Source organism: Thalia democratica, chromosome 1, assembly GCF_965202585.1.
Source record: "Thalia democratica chromosome 1, ktThaDemo2.hap1.1, whole genome shotgun sequence".
Classification (NCBI taxonomy): Eukaryota; Metazoa; Chordata; class Thaliacea; order Salpida; family Salpidae; genus Thalia; species Thalia democratica.
The window spans coordinates 45,880,879-45,907,939 of NC_139165.1; the positions used below are offsets into that span (position 1 = coordinate 45,880,879).

At 28.0% G+C, this 27,061-nt stretch overlaps 2 protein-coding genes across 2 annotated transcripts; one reads left to right on the forward strand and one right to left on the reverse strand.

Annotated features, from left to right (window-relative positions):
- Positions 1–4,914: 4,914 nt before the first annotated feature.
- On the forward strand, positions 4,915–11,443 carry LOC145836496 (uncharacterized). The gene is made up of 3 exons (XM_082944297.1): positions 4,915–5,535; positions 5,802–6,099; positions 11,187–11,443. The coding sequence occupies exons 1-3, from the start codon at positions 4,915–4,917 to the stop codon at positions 11,441–11,443; spliced, it is 1,176 nt and encodes a 391-aa protein (XP_082800423.1).
- A 13,815-nt stretch (positions 11,444–25,258) lies between these two features.
- Positions 25,259–26,482, reverse strand: LOC145836509 (ectoderm-neural cortex protein 1-like). Its single transcript, XM_082944308.1, has one exon. The coding sequence runs from the start codon at positions 26,480–26,482 to the stop codon at positions 25,259–25,261; it is 1,224 nt and encodes a 407-aa protein (XP_082800434.1).
- Between the last annotated feature and the right edge of the window lie 579 nt (positions 26,483–27,061).

Genomic DNA, 27,061 nt, shown 5'->3' on the forward strand with positions numbered 1-27,061 from the left:
AATCACCACTATTGTATTTAAGCACCAGTTTTGTTATAGGATTATAGGATTATGTTTAACAAAAAGATGAAGAGACAGTTTTTTAAACTACTAAAATAAACATGCTCATAATTACTATTAAGCCTTGACTGATAGCATACATATGAAAGTTTATTGAATAATTTTTTTTTTGAAAACACTTTATCAAATTATTTTTTGCAGAAAAAAAGACATTTTTTAAGCCTGGAGACGTTTGATAATCCAAGTTTTAAACTAAAAACCAATAAAAGTTGTAATAGTGTTAATCTATCATTGTTTTATTAAGCCACTAAACAAAAAAAAAGTTGTTTAATACAAATAGGTTTTATTATTACATTAAACAATTTTTATTTAAAACATGATAAAATTATAGTCTGCGTAGGAAAAACTATAAGGCAGCTTGTTTACAAAACTGAATTCAGAAACTTAAGAGCTGATCTTGTATAGTAAAAAAATTGTTATTTTAGAATTCACATACTTTAAACTTTGATATTCTTATAAACACTATTGTAAACAGATTTTTCAAAGTCAATTGTTTATACTTGATTGATACCATAGTTCACCTGCTTTAAAAGTTTTTTGTATAACCGGTATTAAAAATAAATAAATTCAAAAACGATTCCTTTTTGTATAGCTTAATACATTTTTTCGTAGCAAAAAATAAAACGTTGCAGAATCTTAGATACAACGTTAAAGATAACCTTGCTTATACATTTAGTTTTCAAATTAAATTAATTAAATAATATTAGTTAACAATGAATTTGTTCATACTTTGTTAAAGATATTTAATTAATAAATTTTGAAAACCCTGTGTCAATTTCACATTTTTTTTTAGTTTACTTAAAATGTATACCTTAAACTGGGAGTTTTTAGATAGATTAAAGATGCAAAACATCAGTTTTAATTAAAGATAAAAAGAAAAAAAACTAAACTAAACACAAACAATAAAATAAAAATAAACCATTTAATTTGTTATGTACTAACTTTTATTGCTATACTTTTTAACTTTCAAAACTTTTAATAATTTTTGAAATTTAAAACAATATTTCATTTCTAAAACAAACTTTATAAAAATTATATTAGTAAAAAATTTAATAAGTTTAAAAAAAAGTATTTCCGATGGGCTGAAATTAAACAGAAACTTTAAATATTTTATTATAGCTTTCAGTCTATAAAATATTTAACACTCAAAAAAAGAGTATTAACAACTTTTTTTAGTAACGCATTATTTATTTAAACTGTTTTTTATATCTTTTAATAAAAATTAAATGATAAAGTATATGCTACATAAATATATCATAACAATCATTTCAAAATTCCAAATAAAATGTGTACTAAGTTATTAGTGTAGTGTTTGTATGTTGTAAAACTTAATTCAATTTTTATGATCTTTTTTAAGTTATAAATTTGTTCAAAAACTTTTTTTCATTTGTGAGTTTTTTACAACACGTAAACAACAGGACTTCTCTAACACACGTTGTTATAAGTTTGTTATGAAGTGAGATTACTGTAGCTAATCTCTTCTTTAGAAAAGTACTTTTGATGTGAAGCTAATACACACACACACCACCAAATATGAAGTTTGGGAGTGAGCTTAGTTATGAGTTTAAACGATTATATTTAGCAAACGATGAATAGAACATCTTATAAAGACCTACAACATTTAAACTTGTTTTTTCTATTAGCTAGCCAAGACTTTCAGGAAAAGCAATAGAGATCTTAAATGTAATCTTTAGTACAATGTTTACTCAATTATTATTTTGCATAAAAGATCTTTTTTTTTGCTCGTGCATAGGTGTTTAACAAAAAAAAAATATATATATTATACATAATAACTTTGGAACTTTTATATCAAGCAAAAAGACAATCAAAAATAGTAACATATATATATATTTTCGTTATGACGACGAAATTAAAGTTTTTTTATTATACTAATCGATGAAAACCAATCAATAAACAAAATCAAATCTATTTCTTTAAGTTTGTAAAAAATTTGTTAAAAAAATTTTTTTGTCACGTATTTACAGGAATAAAATTAAAAAAATAGTCCAGGACAAAGAAAACCATTGATACTCCGCTCCATAAAAGTTTAAACAAGTTTAGTTCGAAGCTGCTTGCTCACTACTTATGAAAACTAGTATACGTTTCAAAAACGACTACAAGGCCTGTAGGAGGAAAATTCAAGTTGATCCTTTGAGTTAGCATGACGTCAGACCCACAAAACGAAATACTACAACTCAGCTTTTTTTTTAAACTGCTTGCTTTATAGCAGGGGTTGGCAATCTTTCACAAATCGCTAGTAAATTTTCATTATAAAAAAGTTTTCAGGCCGTACTTTATTGAAAAGTACATTTGCAGGCCGTAGTTGTTTTGAAATAACTGTAGTTATAATTTTTATATTAATATTTTAAACTAAAGTTTTCAAAAAAAAGTAGTAATAGATCACTAGTAATGAGTATACATTAAATTTAAAGCCTAACTGCAAGTTTTTCCAAAAACCTTTTTTTTTGTTGTTCTAAGCAAGTAATTTTTGGCTAAAAGGTACGTCGTGTGCCTTGAGATTTTGGTTTTACGGGCCAGGGGTTGCCGACCCATGTTATATAAATATAATTCACAGTAATGCGATTAATAATTTAACGAGTTTAAATCAATGGCATCGCGTAGAAATCTTGTTACGGGGTGCGGAGAATATTAAAGTATCCTAAAACTGAAAATTTCTCTTTTAAACTAATACAAGAACTTTTTATATTAAAACTAAAACTTCTTATAAATGTATCAAAATATGATTTTTTTTAAAATCTTAAGTTACTGTAAAAATATATTCAATGAAAAAGTTTAAAATTTGTTAAAAATTTTAAGTATTTTTTTACAAAATAAAAACTATTCTGGTCCTGTTCAAGTTGCACCTGTTTGAGCTACTTATGCTTGAGCTGCTCCTTCTTGAATTGTCTTTGCTCGAGTTACTCAAGATCGATGAGGCCTTGCTCGAGTTGCCTTTGCTTGAGCTCAATGAACTTTCAATAATCATGATTTTTGATTCACATAGTGCAGAAATTGATGCAGCTTTAGCATTAAGCTATTCAACAACTCTCTTGTATTGTAAATTTGCATACGTTTTAGATGCAGCTGACACAGATTGAGCTTGCAGCTACAATATTACGAAAATTTTGAATATGAAGTATAAACTTAGCTGGAAAACTTACGGCGGTTCTGTATACATTTGTATTTGGCTATTTTTTGTAAAATTTCATGACTACATAACTTCCTTTTTTAAAGGTAACATAATAAATGTTATACCGTTTTAAAACTCAATTCTTTAGCTTTAAAATAAAGCTATTTAAATTTAGTTTTGGGTGGCACAGATGAAGCAGGGCCCCATTTAAAGCAGCGTTTTTAAAAGCTTAAATTATAAAACTAACACTTTTGTAAATTTTCTTTAGATTTTTTTTTCTAGGTGGAACAACAGCTCCATCATTCTATCCCACGCGACGCCCCTTGAATTATATATACTTTAAGTGACATTTTTTTAATTAAGAAAATGTTAAATATGTTTTTAAAAAAGATGTTAAATTATAAAACTCTTTGTTTCGCGCTGTATGTTTTCTTAGGTAAAACTTGGTGTTAAATATACTTATTTGGTTTATATAATATAACTTAATAAGTTATAAGGACTTCTTATTTCTTGTCAAATTCAAAGTTCCATTCGTTACAATTAGTTAAGACTGGTAATTTTAATAACCTAAGTACTTAATTTATCTATATTCTGTAGAGCCTTATAATAATTTAATTTATATTGTAAATAAATTTTTATGTTGTAATGTGCTCTTCAAGAAACATTGGTTTACAAAAACAAAAAGGAAGTATATATCCTAAAAAAAATTTCAAATTTTAATTGTAAGACAACATTAGCTATAAACTTTACAAATTTCAACTGTAAAAATTTATTTTTGTACATATGGTTTGTGATCAGAAAATTCGAAGTGTTATAACGTGGTTTGAATAGATGATAATAAACAAAAACAAAAGAAATATCAAAATATTAATATTAATACATAATTAAAAAAAGATAACTTAAAAGTTGAAACTTGGCTTTTCAGTTTAGATTTAATTGTAAAAACGAGTTATAAAAAAATATTTTTTAGATAAATGTATTAAAATTTAAAATTTATATTTAAATAAAATTAAAAATTAATTTTATTTTCTACTTTTATTTGTTTAACAATATACCTTATAATAAAAATTTTTCAAATTAAATTTTTATCTAATTAGTGATCAAGTTTTGATGATGTTTTTTAAACTTGAAATTATCAAAACAAATTTATTGAAAGTAAAGTTTTATAAGAATTATAATACTTAATTGTTTCATTACAGTTTTTGTTTTGTTGCAACTCTTATTTTTGATTTCTAGAAAAATGTTGCTAATGTTGAACTATAAATCAATCTTTTTCATTTATGTCACGCTATGATTGCTCAATTAAGTACAAATAATGAAATTTTAACTACCATTCAATTTCGGTTTAATTTAGTTACATATAAACTAAAAGCTTGTTATAACTTTTATGCTAATAATTTGATTATACATACTATTTCAATTAAAACAACACTAAAAAATGGTCAATAAAAATATTAGCTAAAAAAATAGGAATATTAAGTTTTTATATTTAAAAATAACAGTTTTAAACATATGCTTTTTTTAAAAGATTAAAATGTATTGCAAGTTGTTACTTAACATTTTCTTTCAAAGTAAAAATCAAATTTATAGTTAAATTCATCAGTAAGGTTTTAACAAAATATCTATACTTATGAAGATTTGATTAAGAAAACAAACAGGTTTTCAGTTAACTAAATAAACAGTTATTGTTTCAACTAGGTTCTGTTTGTTAAAAGCTCATCATTATGTCAGTTGAAAAGCAGCAAGTTTATCAAAACTTGTTTAATAGCATACTGCAACAAGAGCGTGGCCCTGAAGGTTTTCTCAATGCCGTGTTTTCATTCCTCAACGTGAATACTGATTTCTTCATAGAAAGAAGCGAAAATGTTGAGTTTGGGCTTCCTACCGGCGAGGCGAAAACCATGGTTGAAAGAATTTTCAAAAAACACCAGAAAAACTGGTCCAAGGGAGCAGCTATCCATCTTCTTAAAAAGAAAAAGCCCAGCTCTGAAGAAAAATCGCAGAAGAAGATTGAAAAGAAGGCACCAGCCAAAGAAGAAAAGAAGCTGACGACCCAAGAGGAGTTTCAAGCGAATTCCGAGAGCTACAACGGAGCGATGAGGGAGAAGTACACTTGGTCGCAGAGCTACGATGAAGTCGACGTGAAGATCAATTTACCCGGCCACATAAAAAAGCCCCACCAAGTCAACGTCGTGATCAAGGCGAAGCACCTGCTCGTGGAAATCGACCAGGAAGATCTGAGCCTGCCGAGATCGAAAGTGATCGATTGCGATCTGAAGCACGAAGTCAATCCGTTCGAAGACTCCGTCACTTCTTGGTACATTGAAGCTGGAAAGTCTTTGAATGTGAGTTAAATAAAATGTAACAAAGTTGAACTAATGAAAAATAATAAAATATTAACAACATAGTTTAATTATTTATACTGTTTTAGCTAAGCTTTATTTTTAAAAAACTAAGTCTTTTAAATGTTAACACAACTCAAGTTTAACAAGTTAAGAAGGTAGAAATAAGGTGCTAGTTTTTTTTTGTAAATTTGGAGCAGGTTTAAAATAACTTTTTTATTTTTACGTTTAATTTTTATTTTAAGCTTTTATAAACTGCAATCAAACAGATAAGCTTGGAGAAGCGAAAGATCGAAGACTGCAACTTGTGGTGGGAGGCGCTAATAACCGACGAGGAGGAAATTGACACCGACAAGATTTGGAGGGAGAGGAGCATGGAGGGATTGCGCGAGGAGGAGCAGGACCTGATTAGGAGAGAGCAGCAGGACCAGCACCTGAAGAAGATCGGGCGACCGACTAGCAAGGATTTCCAGAACGGCAAGTGCCTGGAAATGCTCAAGCAGGGATGGAACGCCGAGTCGAGTCCGTTCAGAGGCCAGGAATTCGATCCGACTATGTTCAAATGCAGTTGATTTTCGTCGCGGACTTTTTCGAAATTGTTTGGCTACACATATTTTTGTTGAAATTACTTGCTCTGTTTTTAATTTAGTTTTTGGTTTGAATTAGTTTTTTTATGTGAACTACGTTAGTATAAAATAAATTTTGTTAAGAAATATTATAAGTGTATATTTACATAAAAGTAGTGACAAATCTACATCAGTTAGTTAAAACCAGTCAAAAAAGTAGCAAAGAAAAGAAATAAAAAAACTTGATTGTATAAATATGAAGTACATTTCATCCAATAAAAGGTTAATAAATCAATAACAATAAAACATAAACACTTCGAAATCAAAAGATAAATACTTCTTCTATATATTTAATTAACTTTTACTTAAATTTTTCAAGGTATCGAGTATATCTCTGATCTGAGACTTAAAGACATTAAAATACGCAACAATTATAACTTCAACTCTAAAACGGAGGTCGGCAGGCAGTTCGATTAATGATTCAAGCCGTTCAAGATTTTGAGGCTGCGTTAGCTATTCTTTTTTACATTTTAATATATTTTGTTGTTAAATAAAATTTTATCACCATAGTTTTCGATACTTAACAGATTACAGTGATATTTTTCTTCTAATTTTTAATTAGCGGCAAAGATAGTTTTTTACCTGACGAAATGTTTTCAAAAACTGTGTCTGAAAAACAGATACTAGTTTTTTAGCTGTTAAAAATTTAAGAAATAATTATTATGGTCTTTAATCATTTATTAGTCAGGAAGACTTACATTTCATCGTCATTAAGATGATGTATATAAACTAAGTTTTGGTAACTACAATTTCTACAAAATTAATTTTGTTTGTTTGTCTTAAAATTATTATGAAACATTTCCGAGTAACATAACTACATTAAAAGAAAAGTTTTACATCGCTAAAGATCTTTGACTAGAAAAAACAATTAAATAATTATTGTACTAAAGGTTAAAACAGGGTTTCCCAAAGTGGGCGATATCGCCCCCCTGGGGGCGATTTTAGTAAGTCGGAGGGCGATAATTAGTAAGGGGGCGAAAGGGTGGGCGATAACTAGTAAGGGGGCGAAAAGGGGGCGATTTTAAAATTTTGGGCTGTCATAAAATTTTTACTTTTTATCTTGCTATGTTACTAATTTTAGCTGGCTATCAAATATTTGACCTGAGATAAAACTTAAACAAAAAAGTTTTTATTTTTTTATGCAAAATATAGAGAAAAAAGTCAAGTACTTATGACTCCTACTTTCAAGTAAATTACATATTTTCGTTTATATGTTTTCTTATTTGACAATTACATAGATCATAGACGATCGGAATCCCTTTCACCACTTTATAAGCTGAAATATATGTTATTTGGGATCATAAATGGTTTGTAAAAATCTATGTTATCTATTATATCACATCGTGACATTTTCAATTGTTTTTTGAAAAGTCTTTAAGTTAGACTAAAAAATAAAACTATACAGGGCTACCAATTTACCTAAAAACCTGAAATTTGACAATTTAAGCAAAAAAAAAAACCTAAAAAATCTGGAATTTTTAACAATTTCAACATATTATATAGTAAAATTTTGATTTGACACAAAAAAGATATCATATAGATAAAAATATGGATCCCTTCGAGGCAGATCTTTTTGAAGTAAACAACTTACAGGAAACCTCCTCAGACTTACAAACTAACCTTGAACTTAAAGAAATTTTTTCCAAAGAACGATATGAAAGCTTTTGGACTCAACAAAAAATAAGGCAAAAGTATTTAATAATTTGAGAGGAATTTAGATTGTTGTTTTTAGTTTTTCCTTCTAGCTATGTTGTTGAAAAAACTTTCAGTTCATTATCAACATCATGAGCAAAAGATCTAATCTAGATATTTGTAAAGGAGGCTTTATTTTACTGATTAAGATTCAGATTAAAACAAAACTTGCAAGCAGTCATGAACCTCATCCTTCACATTGTATTAGACTTCAGTAGCAGACATTATTTTATGAAAGTTATTTTATTTTATTTGATCTTTTAAAATACTTCTTGTTTGAACTGGTTTGAAATGTATTTAAAAAGTCTTTTCATAATAAAAAAATTATTAAGTTATTTATTCTACAACAGGTTTGAATAATACCTAATAAATATTAATTACGGTAGACTTCCTCTTGATTTCGCAATTTTTACCCAAAAAAACTGCAAATTTATATTTTCTTAAATTTAACTTAAATAAAGTTTATTACTAACTAAGTATTAAAAAAACAAAAAATACATAATATTATTACTTATATAGATTTATATTTTTTTAATGAATGTTCGTTTTATGTTTTAGTTGATTTCATGTTTATTCAAACGTTATTGCATATAACATATTTATATTTATCATTTTGTAAAAAAAATGGTAATAATTTTTGAATTTGCACTTTTTTATTTTGTCCAAAGTGCGATTTCAAGCGGAAGTCTACTGTATTTATTAAATGGTTTATGTTTTAAATCTGTTAATAGTTTTATTTTGACCTGGTTAATTTTGTAGTTTATTTTTGTCGTTTTATATTAAACTAAATGTTTTTATAGCGTACTGATAAAAGTATTTGTTTGAAATAAATTTATTTGACATATTTTTGTTATTACTTGTTTAATCTGTATAAATAAAATCTTGATAACCATTAAAATTTTTATTTCAATTTTTTTTTGGTTTTAAATGAGTATAGATTTGAAGTCTCTATTTGAAATGACTTCAAATTTTTCATTTAAAAGATTCTTAAACTCAATTTTATTTTCCAACTTTATTTATTATTGTTGAAAATCTATATATTAAGGAATTTTAGACTATTAATACAACTGTTTTTTGTTTTATCTTAATTTTTAATATATTAACAATTAGATTGTGTTGTTTATTTTAATAGTTCAACACTAGCTTTTAGTTTTTCACTACTTCTGGTAAATTATTATAGGCTAAAACTAACGGCTTAATTAAGTTACTTAGTAATAACTTCTAAATGTCCGAAATTCGTTATATGAGAGATTATTAAAATGTCAGGTTTCAGTTAATATTTCAGATCGGTAGCGTACGGTTAAGATCCAGTCAAATTTCGATCCGCTAAACAACTTGAAAACTACTTGTGCACAAAAAAAAAAAAAATTGATACTTAATATTTTAAAATACACTTTCAATTTGGTTTTCAGTTCACAATAGTAGTTCCTAGATCACAATAATACTAAATCATTTTATTACTATTTTGATCGAGTTGTTTGATTTTCATATATGTTATTTTATTAAATTATGCAGCCCGCAGTTACATTTTTTTAATGAGTTGAAACTAGAAAAAAATTTTTAGTAAATATTATTTGCTCGTTACAAAAGTTGTCCACCACTATCCTAAAAGTTTCATTAGTTTCAAAACAATTCATATTTAAACAGGATCGATTACAGATTACACAAGGCTTTTTAATAATAAAGTATTTTAATACACATTACTGGGAGTATAAGAAAACAACTGTAACTTATTTTCTCAAGCCCTGTAAACTACTTTGAAAATAGCAACAAAAATGCTTGCATAAGAAATACCAGACTAAATTACATTTCAAACACAACTTTTTTGGCTCAAAAGTTTGTACTCAACTACTTTGTAAAATCGTTGGGGCGATTATTTTTCAAATTTTTGAAAAGGGGGCGATTTAGTAAATGAGTTTGGGAAACCCTGGGTTAAAATAATGAATTACTAATGATGAAAATAATAATTGAATAAGCATTGTATAAAAAATTACATTTTAAATCTCTGTTGCTTATCTTGTAAGTCTTAGCTAGCTAAAAAAAAAGTTTAAACGTTGTTTAGATCTTAATAAGATATTCTGTTTATCATTTACTTAATATAATCTTTTAAACTCATAAAAAAGTTATTACCAAACTTCATATATGTATACATATGTATATATGTATATGTGGTGTGTGTATGTACTAGCTTCACATCAAAAGTACTTTTCTAAAGAAGAGATTAGCTACAGTAATCTCATTTCACAACGAACTTATAACAACGTGTATTAGAGAAGACCTGTTGTTTACTTGTTGTAAAGACTCACAAATGAGATAAACTTATAAAAAACATTTATTTAAATAGACTTATGAACTAACAAAAAACAATTTTTTGAATTACGCTTATTAAAATATAAACCACACTACTTTATATACAATAGATTAGAAATTGTAAAATAATTGTTTTGAAAAATTTATATAGTAAATATTCTATCATTTAAGTTGTATTATAAAAAAAAAAACTTAAATAAACAATTGTAAATATTTAATATATTAGTTTTACAACATTATAAACTCGAAGCTATAATATGATATTAAAAGTTTCATTTTATTTTAAATTTATTGAAGATAAATTTTAGAATCTTTTAAAATTTTTAAATTATATAAATTTTATGAATCCTTTTTTAGATATGAATGTATTAAATTTCAAAGAATAATTAAAAAAAGTACTCGAAACTTAATACTGAATATTCAAATCTTAATTATTAAATATCTTAAAGAAAGTATGAACAAATTTACTATTAATATATTCTATATTGTTATTACATGTTATAAATACTTTTATAAGGAAGCTGATCTTTTAACTTTATATCACAGATTCTGCAACTGTTTTTTTGCTAAAAAGCAATGTAGTAAGCTATATAGAAAAGGAACCTTTTAAATTTATTTAAATTGACCACTAAATATATAATTTTTTTTTCAAGTAGGTGAAATATGTATTGATCAATTATATATACTTTACTTTCATAAATCTGTTAATAGTAATGTTGTCACAAATAACAATATAATAATAGGTTTGAAGTAATCAAATTTCAAGAAAAAAAAACTACAAAAGCTCGACAACTAAGTTTTTTAATCCAGTTTTGTAAACAACTTGAAGTTTTTCCTAAGCAGACCAAAGTTTCGTCATGTTTATATTTAAAGCTCCTTAATCCAACACTAAGACTTATTTTTTTTGAAAACATTATTAAATTTTTCTGTGTCATTGTTTAACAAAACATTGGTAAATAACACTATTAAAACTTTTACCGTTTTCGAGTCAAAAACTTAGATTATTAAACGCCTTAATCTGCGCAGGTCACGGTCAAGTTGCCGCGATGGGCAAATTGTCGGTGGTGGACGGTTTATCGTCATTCTGCGACCACTGCGAGCGGTACGACACGATCAGCGGCGAGATCAAAGAAGTAAGGGTGATGAACACGGCGAGGAGCTGCGCCGGCTGCTTCGTTTTCGGCGGGAAAATCGTCGTTTCGGGGGGGGTTTATGCCGGGGTGAGTATGACGTCACCAGAACAGTCGAAGCGTACGATCACGTCGCCGGTGATTGGTCGATGATGCCGAGCACGGTGCTTCCCCGCGCCGGTCACGGTCAAGTTGTGACGTCACTAAAGGAGAAAATTTGATGAGGTTTCCGCATGGCAAGATCAAGGCGATTTCGATTGGAAGCAAAATAGTCGTGTTTGGAAGAAGTTCGTCAAGGATCGTGTTTTACGATGCGGGCATTAACAAGTGAAGAATCGCGCGAGTTTTTAAACAGACATTGTTTCAAAACACCCCAAAAATAGTGTTTGTTGTTTCAAATTGAATTACAAAAAAAAATATACTATGAGGTTCTTATTGTTATGTGGAAGCAATAAGTTGAACGAGAAGTCAATATTTATAAAATACCTTTTTCTTAGTTAATAATTTATATTTTCTTAAACATTTTTTAGATATTTTTTTGGGGAACGGGCAAAAGAGATAGTAAAAAAAAAGAAAGAGTTTATAAAAAATCAAATATAAATTATTATAAAAAATAAAAAAAAAGAAAAAATAGATTAACAAAAAACTAAAACAGAAGAAAAAAAAGTTACCGACTGAGGTTATGGGTTAGGGGTGATCGTAAAATAAAAAACTAAATAGAAAAAAAAAAATAGTAAAAAATTAAAAAAGAAGAACATTAAAAGTTATTGAGCGAGGGTAGAGTTAGAGGTAACAGTGATAGTAAAAAAAAAAACATTTATAAAAAAAAAATAACCCATGCAAAAACATCTCAGTGCAAAAGTGACTCTTCGTACAAAAATGTCTTCGTGCAAAAGTGACTCCTCGTGAAAATTTGATGCCCTGAAAAATGCCTTTGTGCAAAAATATCTCTACGTGCAAAAGTGACCTCTCCTGCAAAAAAGTACCTTTGTGCATATTAGACACCAACCCATTTTTTTGATGACTATCAGCGCGTATATAAAGTTTATATTTTACCTCTGAGTTTCAAACTATTGTGCAGATACTTTGTATCCTAAAAATTTTTACAAAAATTTTGAAAAAAAGTTGGGTTTCAAAATTTTAATATCATTTGTTAACAGGGCGGCACGTGACGTTTTTGGGGGCAGAAAAATTTAAGTACCTTGAGTTTTGTTGTGTTTTATATTGAAGTTGCTTGTGGTTATGTTAAAACATTAAAAATATACATAAAATGGAAAATTTATGTGTGAAAAGTTCAATGCATTTTAGCTATTTTATGTTGCTCAGCACCCCTATGACGTAATCACGTGTCACCAACGGTGCTCAATAAAGTAACCTGTGAAATTGACTAATACATAACTAAACATGTTATAAAATAAGCACATCATTTACTCTGTATTTCAAAATCACGCTTTACAAAGTTTTAGCTATTAATTTGCAATTTAAATATATAGTAAAGCTATAACAAGGATTTATATATTTGAAAACTTTATATATTTAAAATCTATAAAACAATGATTGAGATTGATAAAAGTAGAAACAAGTTGTCAGTTAAGTATAAAATTAAGTTTTAACGTCATTTGCATCTTATGTAACTCTACTAGTTGTTTCATAATTTTTAGATAAAATAATACTATCCTAAAAACTTACGAATATGCAAGTTTGTTTTTGTTTGAATAAAAGTTTAAACTCTAAGTTGTAACATAAGTTGAAATAATTATAAAAATATACATTTTTATGGTTAATAAACAATTTTTAATACTTTAATGTAAAACAAAGCGTTTTTATTGTTATTGCTATTTCACGCTAGTAAGTGTTAGTTGTTTGTTTTAAAATACATAGAACACCATAATATTATTTTAAAAAAACGTTATACTTAGAAAGATAAGTAAAGTTGTTAATTTTAGATGAAGTAAGATTTGTTGTAATAAACAAATTTTTTTTAAAATATGAAAATTTATTTTGATATAAGTCATAAAAAATATTTATAGTATCTGCGTAGTTTAAACACTAACTAGCTTATGTACAATCCTATTATAATGCTCTTAGTAAATTGTTAACAGACAAAAAAAACGTTTTGTTTTAAAAGAAAGTTAACTAAATAAAACAAACTAAAAAACAATCCACCAAAATTTGTCACCAGTTGTGTTTTTGGTGCTGCAGATTAGTAAATGACAAAAAATTCCTTTAGTTTGAAACTTATGTCTTAAGCTAAACATATTTTTACGATAGTGGTCAAAACTTTGTACTGCTAAAATATTTTGTAGCAAATACCAAAAGTATATAACTCATTTAATAGTTTAAAATTTTGAAGAACAAAATAACAAATCTTCACAGCTCTTAGGTTTCTTGCGCAGTTGCAATAACTTTTACGCCTTTATATTTGTTATATTAAACAAAAATATTATATCTTTAACAAACAAGTTGTTGCAATTTACACTTTATATTGTTAATCTGAGAAACATTTTTGAGATATTGATAAAACTGAAAATACAAAAACAATTTAATATTACGGTATTAAGTATACCTTAGGCCTTATAGTAGTCTAAAAAACGATAACTATTTTTTAAGATTATAAAGCAGAAGTTAGTGCGGCCCTTAAGCATGTAATTGTGGCCCGCTGAACTAAACTATGTTGGAGTTGTTTTTTTACGCTGTAATTTTATTAATTTAGTTTAAGTTTTGAATAAAATATAAAAAATTTTTAAATATTTAACTGCTTCAGCTTAAACAATTGAATAAGCATTCTTGCAGTGTTAAAAAAAAAAAACTTAGTCAGGTTTACCCAAAGTGGATCAAATGTCCACCTAGATGGGCCGTGACTAGAAAAGAGGCCAAAGGCCATAATTTGAAATTTACAAGTGTTCATGAAGAAGAGCAATTCGGGTAGTAGCCGTATTTAAGCGTATTCTTTAAATTTACAACAGATATTGCGGCCCGCAAAGATTTATAAATTTAAATTTGGCCCGTAAGCACCAACTGCCTGCCGACCCTAGAGTTATATTTGTTGCGTATTTGAAAATATAAGTTCTATCACTTAAATAGTTTAAAATAAATTGTAGCTAGTTTGTCAAAAGTATACACGGTTGCTTTTGTTTTTACTTTAAAACTTTTGGAATTAGAGTTAATTTTGAGTTTTAAAATAGTTAAAACCCAGATTTAAATGATATGTACTTCTTATTGATACAATAAAGTTTGTCTATTTCATTTTTATGTCATTTTTAATACTGGTTATAGCTTAATTATGTAGAATTGTCACTACTTTTATGTAAATATACACTTTTAATATTTTTTAACTAAATTTATTTCAAACTAACGTAATTGACACACAAAAACTAATTCAAACCCAAAGCTTCAAAATTAAAAACATAGCAAGTAATTTCAACAAAAAAATTGAGTAGCCATACAATTTCGAAAACAGCACATCAAAAACCCGCGACGAAAATCAGTTGCACTTGAACATGGTCGGATCAAACTCCTGGCCTCTGAACGGACTCGACTCGGCGTTCCATCCCTGCCTGAGCATTTCCAGGCACTTGCCGTTCTGAAAATCCTTGCTGGTCGGCCGCCCGATCTTCTTAAGGTGCTGGTCCTGCTGCTCTCTCCTAATCAGGTCCTGCTCTTCCTCGCGCAATCCCTCCATGCTCCTCTCCCTCCAAATCTTGTCGGTGTCAATTTCCTCCTCGTCGGTTATCAGCGCCTCCCACCACAAGTTGCAGTCTTCGATCTTTCGCTTCTCCAAGCTTATCTGTTTGGATGTAGTTTAGATTGATTGCAGCTTATAAAAGCTTAAATATGATAAAAAAAATAAAATAAAAACTTTAAACCTGCTACAAGTAAGTTTTAAAATACTAGCATCTAATTTTCACCTTTTTTACTTAATAAACTAAAAATATTTTTAGAGCTAAAAAACTTAGTTTTTCGTACATAAAGCTTTGTATTATATAAGTATAAATAACTAGAACTGTGCTATTAATATTTAATTATTTTTACTAAGCGCAACTTTGTTACAGTTTATTTAACTCACATTCAAAGACTTTCCAGCTTCAATGTACCACGAAGTGACGGAGTCTTCGAACGGATTGACTTCGTGCTTCAGATCGCAATCGATCACTTTCGATCTCGGCAGGCTCAGATCTTCCTGGTCGATTTCCACGAGCAGGTGCTTCGCCTTGATCACGACGTTGACTTGGTGGGGCTTTTTTATGTGGCCGGGTAAATTGATCTTCACGTCGACTTCATCGTAGCTCTGCGACCAAGTGTACTTCTCCCTCATCGCTCCGTTGTAGCTCTCGGAATTCGCTTGAAACTCCTCCTGGGTCGTCAGCTTCTTTTCTTCTTTGGGTGGTGCCTTCTTTTCAATCTTCTTATGCGATTTTTCTTCAGAGCTGGGCTTTTTCTTTTTAAGAAGATGGATAGCTGCTCCCTTGGACCAGTTTTTCTGGTGCTTTTTGAAAATTCTTTCAACCATGCTTTTCGCCTCGCCGGTAGGAAGCCCAAACTCAACATTTTCGCTTCTTTCTATGAAGAAATCAGTGTTCACGTTGAGGAATGAAAACACGGCATTGAGAAAACCTTCAGGGCCACGCTCTTGTTGCAGTATGCTATTAAACAAGTTTTGATAAACTTGCTGCTTTTCAACTGACATAATTGATGAGCTATTGATTAACAGAACCTAGTTGAAACAATAGCTGTTTATTTAGTTAACTGAAAACCTGATTGTTTTCTTAACCAAATTTTCATAAACATAGACATTTTCTTAAAAACCTTAATAATGAATTTAACTATAAATTTTATTTTTTCTTTAAAAGAAAATGTTTAGTAACAACTAATAATACAGATTAATCTTTTTTAAAATGCATATATACAATTACTAAATATGTAAACTTAATTTTTTTTAATCCTTATCTGTTTGATTGCAGTTTATTAAAGCTTAAAATAAAAATTAAACGTAAAAATAAAAAAGTTTATTTAAACCTGCTCCAAATTTACAAAAAAAAACTAGCACCTTATTTCTACCTTCTTAACTTGTTAAACTTGAGTTGTGTTAACATTTAAAAGACTTAGTTTTTTAAAAATAAAGCTTAGCTAAAACAGTATAAATAATTAAACTATGTTGTTAATATTTTATTATTTTTCATTAGTCCAACTTTATTACATCTTATTTAACTCACATTCAAAGACTTTCCAGCTTCAATGTACCACGAAGTGACGGAGTCTTCGAACGGATTGACCTCGTGTTTCAAATCGCAATCGATCACTTTCGATCTCGGCAGGCTCAGATCTTCCTGGTCGATTTCCACGAGCAGGTGCTTCGCCTTGATCACGACGTTGACTTGGTGGGGCTTTTTTATGTGGGTGGGTAAATTGATCTTCACGTCGACTTCATCGTAGCTCTGCGACCAAGTGTACTTCTCCCTCATCGCTCCGTTGTAGCTCTCGGAATTAGCTTGAAACTCCTCTTGGGTCGTCAGCATCTTTTCTTCTTTGGCTGATGCCTTCTTTTCAATCTTCTTATGCGATTTTTCTTCAGAGCTGGGCTTTTTCTTTTTAAGAAGATGGATAGCTGCTCCCATAGACCAGTTTTTCTGGTGCTTTTTGAAAATTCTTTCAACCATACTTTTCGCCTCACCGGTAGGAAGCCCAAACTCAACATTTTCGCTTCTTTCTATGAAGAAATCAGTGTTCACGTTGAGGAATGAAAACACGGCATTGAGAAAACCTTCAGGGCCACGCTCTTGTTGCAGTATGCTATTAAACAAGTTTTGATAAACTTGCTGCTTTTCAACTGACATAACTGATGAGCTATTGATAAACAGAACCTAGTTGAAACAATAGCTGTTTATTTAATTAACTAAAAACCTGATTGTTTTCTTAACCAAATCTTCATAAAAATAGACATTTTCTTAAAAACCTTAATAATGAATTTAACTATAAATTTTATATTTTAATTAAAAGAAAATGTTTAGTAACACCTAATAATACAAATTAATCTTTTAAAAAATGCATATTTACAATTACTAAATATGTAAACTAAATTTATTTTAATCCTTATCTGTTTGATTGCAGTTTATTAAAGCTTAAAATAAAAATTAAACGTAAAAATAAAAAAGTTTATTTAAACCTGCTCCAAATTTACAAAAAAAAACTAGCACCTTATTTCTACCTTCTAAACTTGTTAAACTTGAGTTGTGTTAACATTTAAAAGACTTAGTTTTTTAAAAATAAAGCTTAGCTAAAACAGTATAAATAATTAAACTATGTTGTTAATATTTTATTATTTTTACTAAGTGCATCTTTGTCACATTTTATTAAACTCACATTCAAAGACTTTCCAGCTTCAATGTACCAAGAAGTGACGGAATCTTCGAACGGATTGACTTTGTGCTTCAGATCGCAATCGGTAGGAAGCCCAAACATCATATTTACAGATTCTCTGACAAACTCAGTGGGAAGTATACTCTTTAAAAATTTTTGAGATGAAGGAGTTGGGAGCACGTTCTGCTTCGCGCACAAGCTCTTGCTTGAGCACGTAGCAGACGAGCTTCCCGTTCTCATCCACCCCTTGAAGAAATATACTTCCACCAGTTCTGAGCTCAGCATTGAATCTGTAAATTAAATCGGCTTCCTCAGATTTGTTAACGTTCGTTATAAATTTATTTTTTGATAATTTTTTCATTAAGCTGAAAAAAAAATATACAAAGAAATGCTAACACTTTAATTTCTTATAAAATGCATATATACAATCCAAACTGTTTTTTTAAATATGTATATATACAATTACTAAATATGTAAACTTAGTTCTATTTTAATTCTACAGTTAAATTTTTATAACTACCGAGTTTTGCTTTTGTTTTATTTGGGATTAATAAGTATTACAGATAACTCTAACATTTTAACTATAACTGTTAGCTTCATTAATGGAAAGTATTGACCAAAATATTTAAACTGTTTTTATGAGCTTTAGTATGTATGTCACTGAACTAGACATAAATTTATTGGTAGCTATTAAAATTCTATTATTTTTACTCAACTGATCAATCATAGAATAACATAAATTGAAAAATTGATTTATAATTCAACATTAGCAAAATTTTTCTAGAAAACAAAAATAAGAGTTGCTACAAAACATAAATTGTAAATGGAAAAATTTAGTATTATAAATCTTAATAAAGTTATAACAAATTTGTTTCGATAAATTTAAATTCAAAAATTATCTTGTAAACTTGAGCACTATTTATAGAAAGAATAAAAACGCAAAAAAATATGTTTTATAAGGTTTAATGTTTAATAAATAAACATATAAAATAAGAACATTTCTGTACTTAACTCAGTTTTATTTAAAACAATTTTTCTATTTATTTAAATGTAACTGTGACTTTCGTAGTTTATTCAAATATATATTTTTATAGCTCTTTTTTGCAGTTAAATATTAACTGATAATCTAAATTTTATCTATTTAGTTATCTTTTTAAAACTGTATTATTACTGTATGTATAGTAAGTTGATATTTCTTTAGTTTTTTGTTTGTTATCAGGTATTCAAAGCACGTTATAACACTTAAAATTTTCTTATCACAAACCATATGTACTTATTTTAATTTTTACAGTTCAAATTCAAAAAGTTATAGCTAATGTTGTCTTAAAAGTAAAGTGTGGAAATTTTCTTAAAGTATTTATTTACCTTTTTTTCTATAAACCAATCTTTTTAACTTACAATTTATAACGTAAATAAGTTTTATTTACAATAGAAATTTTAATTAATATAAGGCTCTATTAAGTATAGATAAACTAAGTAAGTAGCTTAATAATGTTACCAGTCTTAGCAAATTGTAAAAATGGCTTTTTTATTTTTTTATTGTTTTAAGCTTGTCACAGTAGCATCAATTTCTTGTCATTTTTATAAAATAAATTATCTTGATATGAAGAACAAAAGGTTCTGACAAACTTAAATTTCAAAGGAAAATTAAGCTTTTCAAAGTGATAATTGAAAAAATTATAATTGCGTTAAATAAAAAAACAACTTTCCTAAGTCGAGGTACCTTCAAAAATCTTTTACAGCCAAATGTCTAATTTTGAATTAAACAGGACATAAAAAATCCTTATAATTTGATAATAAAACTGATTTTTAGAGGATTTTCAAAACCTTAGAAATATAAAACGCAAAACAAAGCATTTTATATAATACTCTTTTTTTTAATATCTGTTTAACTTAATAAAGTTAAATTTTTTTTTAGGTCGAAAAATAATATGACTAAATAAGCTCGACATTTAAGTTTTGTAAACAAATTTCCTTACAATTTTTCTTAAGCAGACTGAAATTTCGTCACGTTTTTATTCAAAGTCATTATATCTATTATTAAATCTATTATTTTTTCTAAACTAGTTAATTTGTTTTTGTTTTCTCTTTTAATAACACAATGATAAAATAACATTATAAAAGCTTTTATCGGTTTTCAGTCAAAATTTCGGATTATTAAACGTCTACAGGCTTTAAATATCTGTTTTTTTCTGCGAGAGATAATCAAACAACAGTGATTTAAAAAAAAACTTGTTCAATAAACTTTTTTATGTATGCTATCATTCAAGGCTTAATAGTAATTATGAGTATGTTTATTGTAGTAGTTTAAAAAAAACTGTCTCTTGGTCTTTTTTTAACATAATCTTATAATCTTATAACAAAACTGGTGCTTAAATAAAATAGTGGTGCTTGACTTAACAGATTTATTACAAACAATTTGCATTTTGTTTTATCAAAAGTTCATTCAGCAAACAAAAATAAATATCTTAAAAAGATATTACTAAAAGGAAACAGACATAAAAACATATCTTAACAAATTTTTACTCAGTTATTTGCGTATACAGATAAATTATACGGTATCGGTATAAAACTGCATGTATATGGAGCAGTCCTACAAGTTTGTCCAACACAAAAAGCCGCTTAACTTTACCAGAATTTTAGTGTTTTAAAAATGTACTGTTTGTATTTAGGTTAATTATAATAATTGAAAAGTAATAAAGATTTGCGCCTTAATCCTATTATGATGATTGATTTAAAATACTTACCCATACAAAGTGCTTTATGTAAAGAAAATACAAGTCTATTAATATTTTTTTAAATCAAATCATTTATCTAATATCTTACATTAAGTTTATTTGAACCTCTAACCCTTACCCTCGGTCGGTAGATTTTTTTAAAAATTAATTAATTTTTTTTTTAATTTTTCTTGTTTTTTAATAATAGTTTTTTTTGTGCAGAATAACTAAAAGTTAGTGTTAAAACAACTAAATATACAAGATAAATTAAGTAATAATATATATATATATATAAAGAAGGAGAAGAAATATTTTATATTTCAATGCTCCATTCTGCAAAAGTGTGGCAACACGGGTTGGGAAGCGCTTCCTAGAGATTGTGGACAAAAACTTTACTGAAGACCATCGATATTGTAAAGTTTTTAACAGGAAGACACTAAAAGTGTCCTATTCCTGCATGCCAAACATGAAACAACTTATAATGGCACACAATCGAAAGATGTTAGACACGCAGGACAACGAGAGGCGAATGTGTGACTGCAAAAAACAAGAATGCCCGGTAAATGGAACTTGCCTAATGGAAAATATTATATATAAAGCGACAGTCATAACTAAAAATCAGACTAAGTTTTATGTCGGCTCGACTGGACTATCGTTCAAGAATCGCTACACAAAGCACAAGTACAGCTTCAAACACGAAAAACATAAAAATACGACAACATTATCGCAGTATATTTGGAAACTAAAAAATTACAGGGTCAATTTTAAAATTCACTGGGAAATATTAACAAGAACGAAAAATAAGTATAATTTAAAAAACGGATGTAAATTGTGCAATGCGGAAAAAATCGAAATTTTAAAAGTTAAAAAATATGAATCTCTAAACAAAAGAAACGAATTACAAACTGGCTTCATACATTATAGAAAACAATTTATCTAAAAACTCTGTTAATAATTTTGTCAAAAATTAACTATCTATTCTATTATTACGTAATACCTAATTTTGTATAATTTTATTGCTGTACTTACAAGTTTGTTTTTCATTGAATAAAACTTGGCTGAAGACGCGTATTAAACGCAGAAACAGCTGTCCCAAGCAAAAGTTTATTTTGTGTATTTTAGTTCTATATGTATATATATATATAATCAGTTGTATATTAAAATTACAAATTAGAATAAACTATAAACAATTTATAAACATTAATGTAAATTGTAATTTTACTGTAGTTTATAATTTTAGTATATATATTATTGTTTAAATTATCTTGTATACTTAGTTGGTTTAACTTTAATTTTAATTCGTTATTTTTAAAAAAATTTTTACTATCACTGTTACCCCTAACCCTTACCCTCGGTCAGTATTCATGAAACTTAGTACACTCAGGAAAACTTGGGACATAATAAAATTTAGAAAATCCCTAGAAAAAATTCAAAGACACCAGCGGCTAGTTTAAAGCTTATACTTATTATACAAGCTTGGTTATTTTATTTAAAACTGAGGTTAGTTTTAAGATTTCTTGAAAGTCTAAAAATTATTTCTCTCTAAATCTTGTATGAGACTTAGTTGTTCTACTTTCAATACTTTGTTATTTTATAACCTAATTTGTTCAAAAACTTGATTTATGTTGTTTTAAAAAGTTTGTTTATTAATTTATTTATTTATTCATTTTAGATTTAAAAAGGTTAAAAAAAAAGTAAATGACTGAGGACAATTTTTGGCCACTAAAAGTAGTTTTTTTTTTCAATTTAAGATTGGCAACCCTGTAACATTTTTAAATAACAAAATAAAGCAACGAAGGGTAAGACCAGTGTCTGAAAAACAATACTAAACACTAATAAAACCAATTTCTTGTTGTCATACTTAAAAATAAAAAATAAATAATAAATTATAGTAATAGATTTAGTTCAAAGATAAATCAACAAACATGAAAGTAAAGTTAATAGTTTATTGTGAATTTTACACTACAGTATTAGTTTTACATCTTTAGTAATTATATGAAAATTAAAATAAAAACAGGTTGCAATTTTTTTAATCAATTACTTCCAGATTTTTAAAAGTACATGTGTTGAAGTCTGTTTAAAGTTGAAAGTTAAACTTAAACTTAAAAATTGTACTAAATAATATAACAACATTCAAAAGATACTTTAAAGCTAATTTAAACGTAATTTTGAATAAAAAACTTTTGAAAATAACAAAAAACTTTTATGTATATCATAGATTTTTCGTGTCAAATCAAAATTTCACTACTTAACATGTTAGATTTATTTAAGTTTAAAAATTGTTATTTTTCAAAATTTCTCAAATTCCAGTTTTTTTTAGCCTAAATTGTCAAATTCTAGCTTTTGTGGCAACCCTGTAAAAAACAATAAATTTATAAAACTTTAAGCATTTTTTTATAGGTACTTTATTTAACAGGTAAGCTACTATTTTATAATGCATTGCTTTCCAACACAACATTAAAAGAAATTATTACAAATAATGCATAAAAATATCTAAAATACTATTGTGAAATTTAAGACATTTATCAACACTAGTCTATGTTTTATAAAAAAAATTAAACAAGCCAATGTCAGCCTTATTTTTTTAAAAATATTCAAACTAGCCTTAATCATTCTGATAGTGTGACAAACCTATTTGGTAAATAAAATAAATGTCTTTACCAACTTCAAACATAATTTAATTAGTATTTGAAAGTTCTTAAATTAATACTCAGCAGTAGAAAAGTTGTGCTTAAGTTTAGTTAGAGTTATCTTTCTAGCTATACTTTTTATTAAATAACTTTATTTAATATTAGCATATTTTATTTACAGTAGACTACCGCTTAAGTACGCAAATTGAACCCGACCAAAAAGTGCGTACTTAGCACGGGTAGTGCGTACTTTTTGACGATATATATAATATATAATATGAAATTTACTTATTTGTTTTCTTTCTTACAACTAGCCACATATTTTGTTTTGTTAGAGGAAAAGTACCAAACTACATTGTGTTTACCAAACATTTTCAAAACATCAATGTGTGTACATTTAGATTAAATTATGACTTAACTATGTTGTTTTTGTAAGTTTTTTTTTAACTTTGTCATCTAGATTTATTTATTTTATAGCATTACAGCCCAAATATCATTATTCTTTTCACTTTTCTGCAACCACTACATAAGTATTTAGTCTATTAACATTCAATAACAGAACTGTCACAATCTCAGGCCACTTAGACTACTCAGGATTACTCACCCTAGTTTAAAAGTTGTGAAAGTCTGAGGCTAATTCAGCAGGTTAGTCATTCTACCTGGAAACATAAAATAATCTGGAAAAACTTGATGATTGAAAATTAGGCAAAAAAACTGGAATTTTTTAGAAGTTCTAATGTAACATCCTTTATTTTAATAAATAAATTGTACATATAACGGCACAGTTAAAAATGTAGATTGAACTGTATTTTAAAAACTTTTATTTTTCTTGTTTCGGTAACATAGTTATTAAAATTTGCTCTACAATGTTAATTAGTTCAACATCAAGCAACTCACAGTGACACTAAATCTTTTAAATGCTGTAATGTCCAGAAGGTAGATTTTTCAAAATTAGTTCTTTAATTTTAATTTTACGTAAAAAAAAAGTAAATTATTTTTTGTTTTTCTGGATAAGTGCGTACTTAAGGCGGGGTGCGTACCAAAAATAGTGCGTACTTAAGCGGTAGTCTACTGTATCTAACTTTTACTAGGGCAAGGTTGTTTAATTTTTAAATATCATTTAAACCAGAAATAGTATAAAATGTAATTATTATTTGGAAAAATACTTTTTAAGTAAGTGATTAAAATATTTTCAACTAATGTTTGATATCTTATATCTGCATCAGAATGATTTGTAAAGAAATTTAAGTAACGTTTTAGACATCCCTCAGGTTTCTCTCGTGTTTATAGCTGATTATCGAAAACTCCTCATCAATGCGTACAACATAGTTAAGATATTTCTGTTTTTTTGTTTAATTTTCATTGTAGCTGCTTTGCTTATTCAAGAGAAGAATGTTTATAATAATTTAGTTTCAGCCTTGAGAAGAATACTAAATTATATATAGTTTGTTGACCGACAAAAAAAAAAGAAGGAGAACGGGCCACAATTACATGGGAATACTAAATTGCACAAGGGGACTAAATTTTTGTTGTTTAGTATTTAGGAACTTTGAAAAATAAAATGTAAACATATTCTTAACAACAGTCAGTGGTAAGGTCCAATTTTTCACAGAGCAATGAAAAAGTGGAACAAGTTATCATAGGATGTGGTATCGTATAGGAGGGTGAAACATTTTTGTCTAAACATAATATATTTAATATAAATACAATGAATTTCAGTAAACTTCAATAACTTTCCATTAGAAACAAATATAGATAAATAAAATTTTTATAATATTTCACCTAAATTAACTACTGACCCTTGTATTTTTCTATTAATAACTTTAATTACTTTTGTTTCTTACGCCTTCCCCCTAACAGACTATTAATTTACTTTAATTAATTTTGTTCAAATGTGTTATGTCTTATAAACAAGGCCTCTGAAAGGTCATCTATTTGGTTGTACTTTCTTAATGTTGATTTACTACTTTTTTTTATGTACTAAATTATCGCTTTTGAATTAAACAAATAAATGTAAACTTATTAATTAGTTCTTTATAGATTTAACTTCGTTTATATTTTGTTTATGTTTTTTTTATATTGTACTGTTTAAAATAAGTTTATTTTGTTTTTCTTCTTGTGTGTCCTCTTTAATTGGCTTAGGTTTTGATGCCCGAGTTGAACATTGTTCAATAAACAATATAATACTAAATAAATAAATGAGACTACATTTTTCAATAATAAAACAAATGTCAAAATAAATTTTATTATAACTTTATCAAAAATTAAAAGCGAGGCACTTTGGCAAAGAGAAAACTATCAAAACCATCTGTGAGTTCACAATTTTCTTTAGACCACTCATTTCGTTCTGCGTCGTACCAGAACGCAGCCTTTTTATCGCAGCTGATCGCAACCAGCTTGCTTCCTAGCGATAAAGCATCATTGATTTCAAAAGACAGCGGTTTTAAAACTGCAAAATTTTTACTTGTTTTGTCGTACACTTGAAGTGCAGCATGCCTTGGGACGTCTGCTAACACGTACAATTTGTTTTTGATGGCAACTGATTCGTGGTCGTACACCGGCATGACCATGTCAGGCATCATAAACCACTTATCAGCAACATGATCGTACATCTCAACTGTTTTTAAATACTCACGATCAGCGTCAAAACCACCTGTGACTGTTACTCTTCCGTCAAAGGCAGTGCAGGCCGAATTGGTCCTTTTAAAGTTCATGTCGGCTGCCTCCTCACATTTGTTTTCTTTCGGATCGAACATCACGCAAGAGTCGGTCACGTTCGGAGGATCATCGTCTACATAATATTTATCGTAGCCTCCGATTATGTACACCTTGCCCATGAACGCACAGCAGCAGTGCCATGTGCGAACATCGATCAGTCCATCCACTTTCTCAAACTTATTTGCCAGTATTGAGTATTTGAAAACCGAACCTAACCCATTACCTTTTTCGTCGCAGCAATAAAAGTAGTAAACCTCGCCATTGACATAAACTGCAATGTTACAATGACGCTTCTCTGGCAGCATGGTAATAAGGTTTATATTGTTAAAATTTGCACCGTCAATTCTTTTCAAACTAGTGTCGAGTTTGGGGTCGGAACCTTCAACCCACAAATAGCCGTAAGTAAACAAAAGGTCAAACTCGCGCTGGTCGCAATACCTGTTGGTGTGGTAGGATTGCGTTTTGGTTTGAAAAAAGCTGTTTTTCTTGTTTAAAATTTCGTCTATTGCAATGAGACAGAGGTCGTTTTCGCGGAAAGATGAGTCCTTGCTCAGAACAAATTGCAAAGCATAATCAGACAATAAAGGAAGACGTACTGTAAACAGTAGATCTTTTGCGTGGATGCTCCTTTCTTCTTGGTTGTGTCTTATCCATTCGTCTGCTGCGTCAAACACTTCAAGCTCCGATGTGATCTCCAAACAGCCACTTGAAAGTATCCTTCTCACTAAATCATAGTCCATTTCCAAAAACGTTTTTGATTTTACCACCATTGTAAAACATCGCTCTATGTATGATAGTAACGCTTTAGCAATTCTAGGCAGATGAAAAATAGAAGCCAGTTTAAAATAAATCGTCACGTTTTGAAAATTTATCATTTTCATAAAGTGTTTGCAAGGTTTGGTTTTCAGATCTTCATTTATCGAAATCATGTTTGATTTTAGATCTCGTAGAGTTTTGCCTAAATTAAATAATTTTATTCAAAAAAGAATCTCACTGAAAGTGCTTCTTTAATAAGAAAGTATACTAGTTTATCATGCAAACGTATTTTAAAAAATATTTAAACCATTGCTAGCTTTATAACAAGTTTTATAATAAAAAGTAGCGATATTGTAATCATTTTGATGATTTAATATTCAAAGTAATACTAGTTCTACATATCAAAGTTTTTAAAACTTACTAATAAAATCAGTTTTTAAAAATAGATACCTTGTTTTAACAACTAACTAGGTGATATAAAACTACTTTAGCTTAAAAACAACCGGCAAAACATTAGTCATTAAAATTTTTTTATCAACAATATACCTGTACGGCCAAGAATTTGCAGACCATTCTTTCTAATTCGTTTTAAA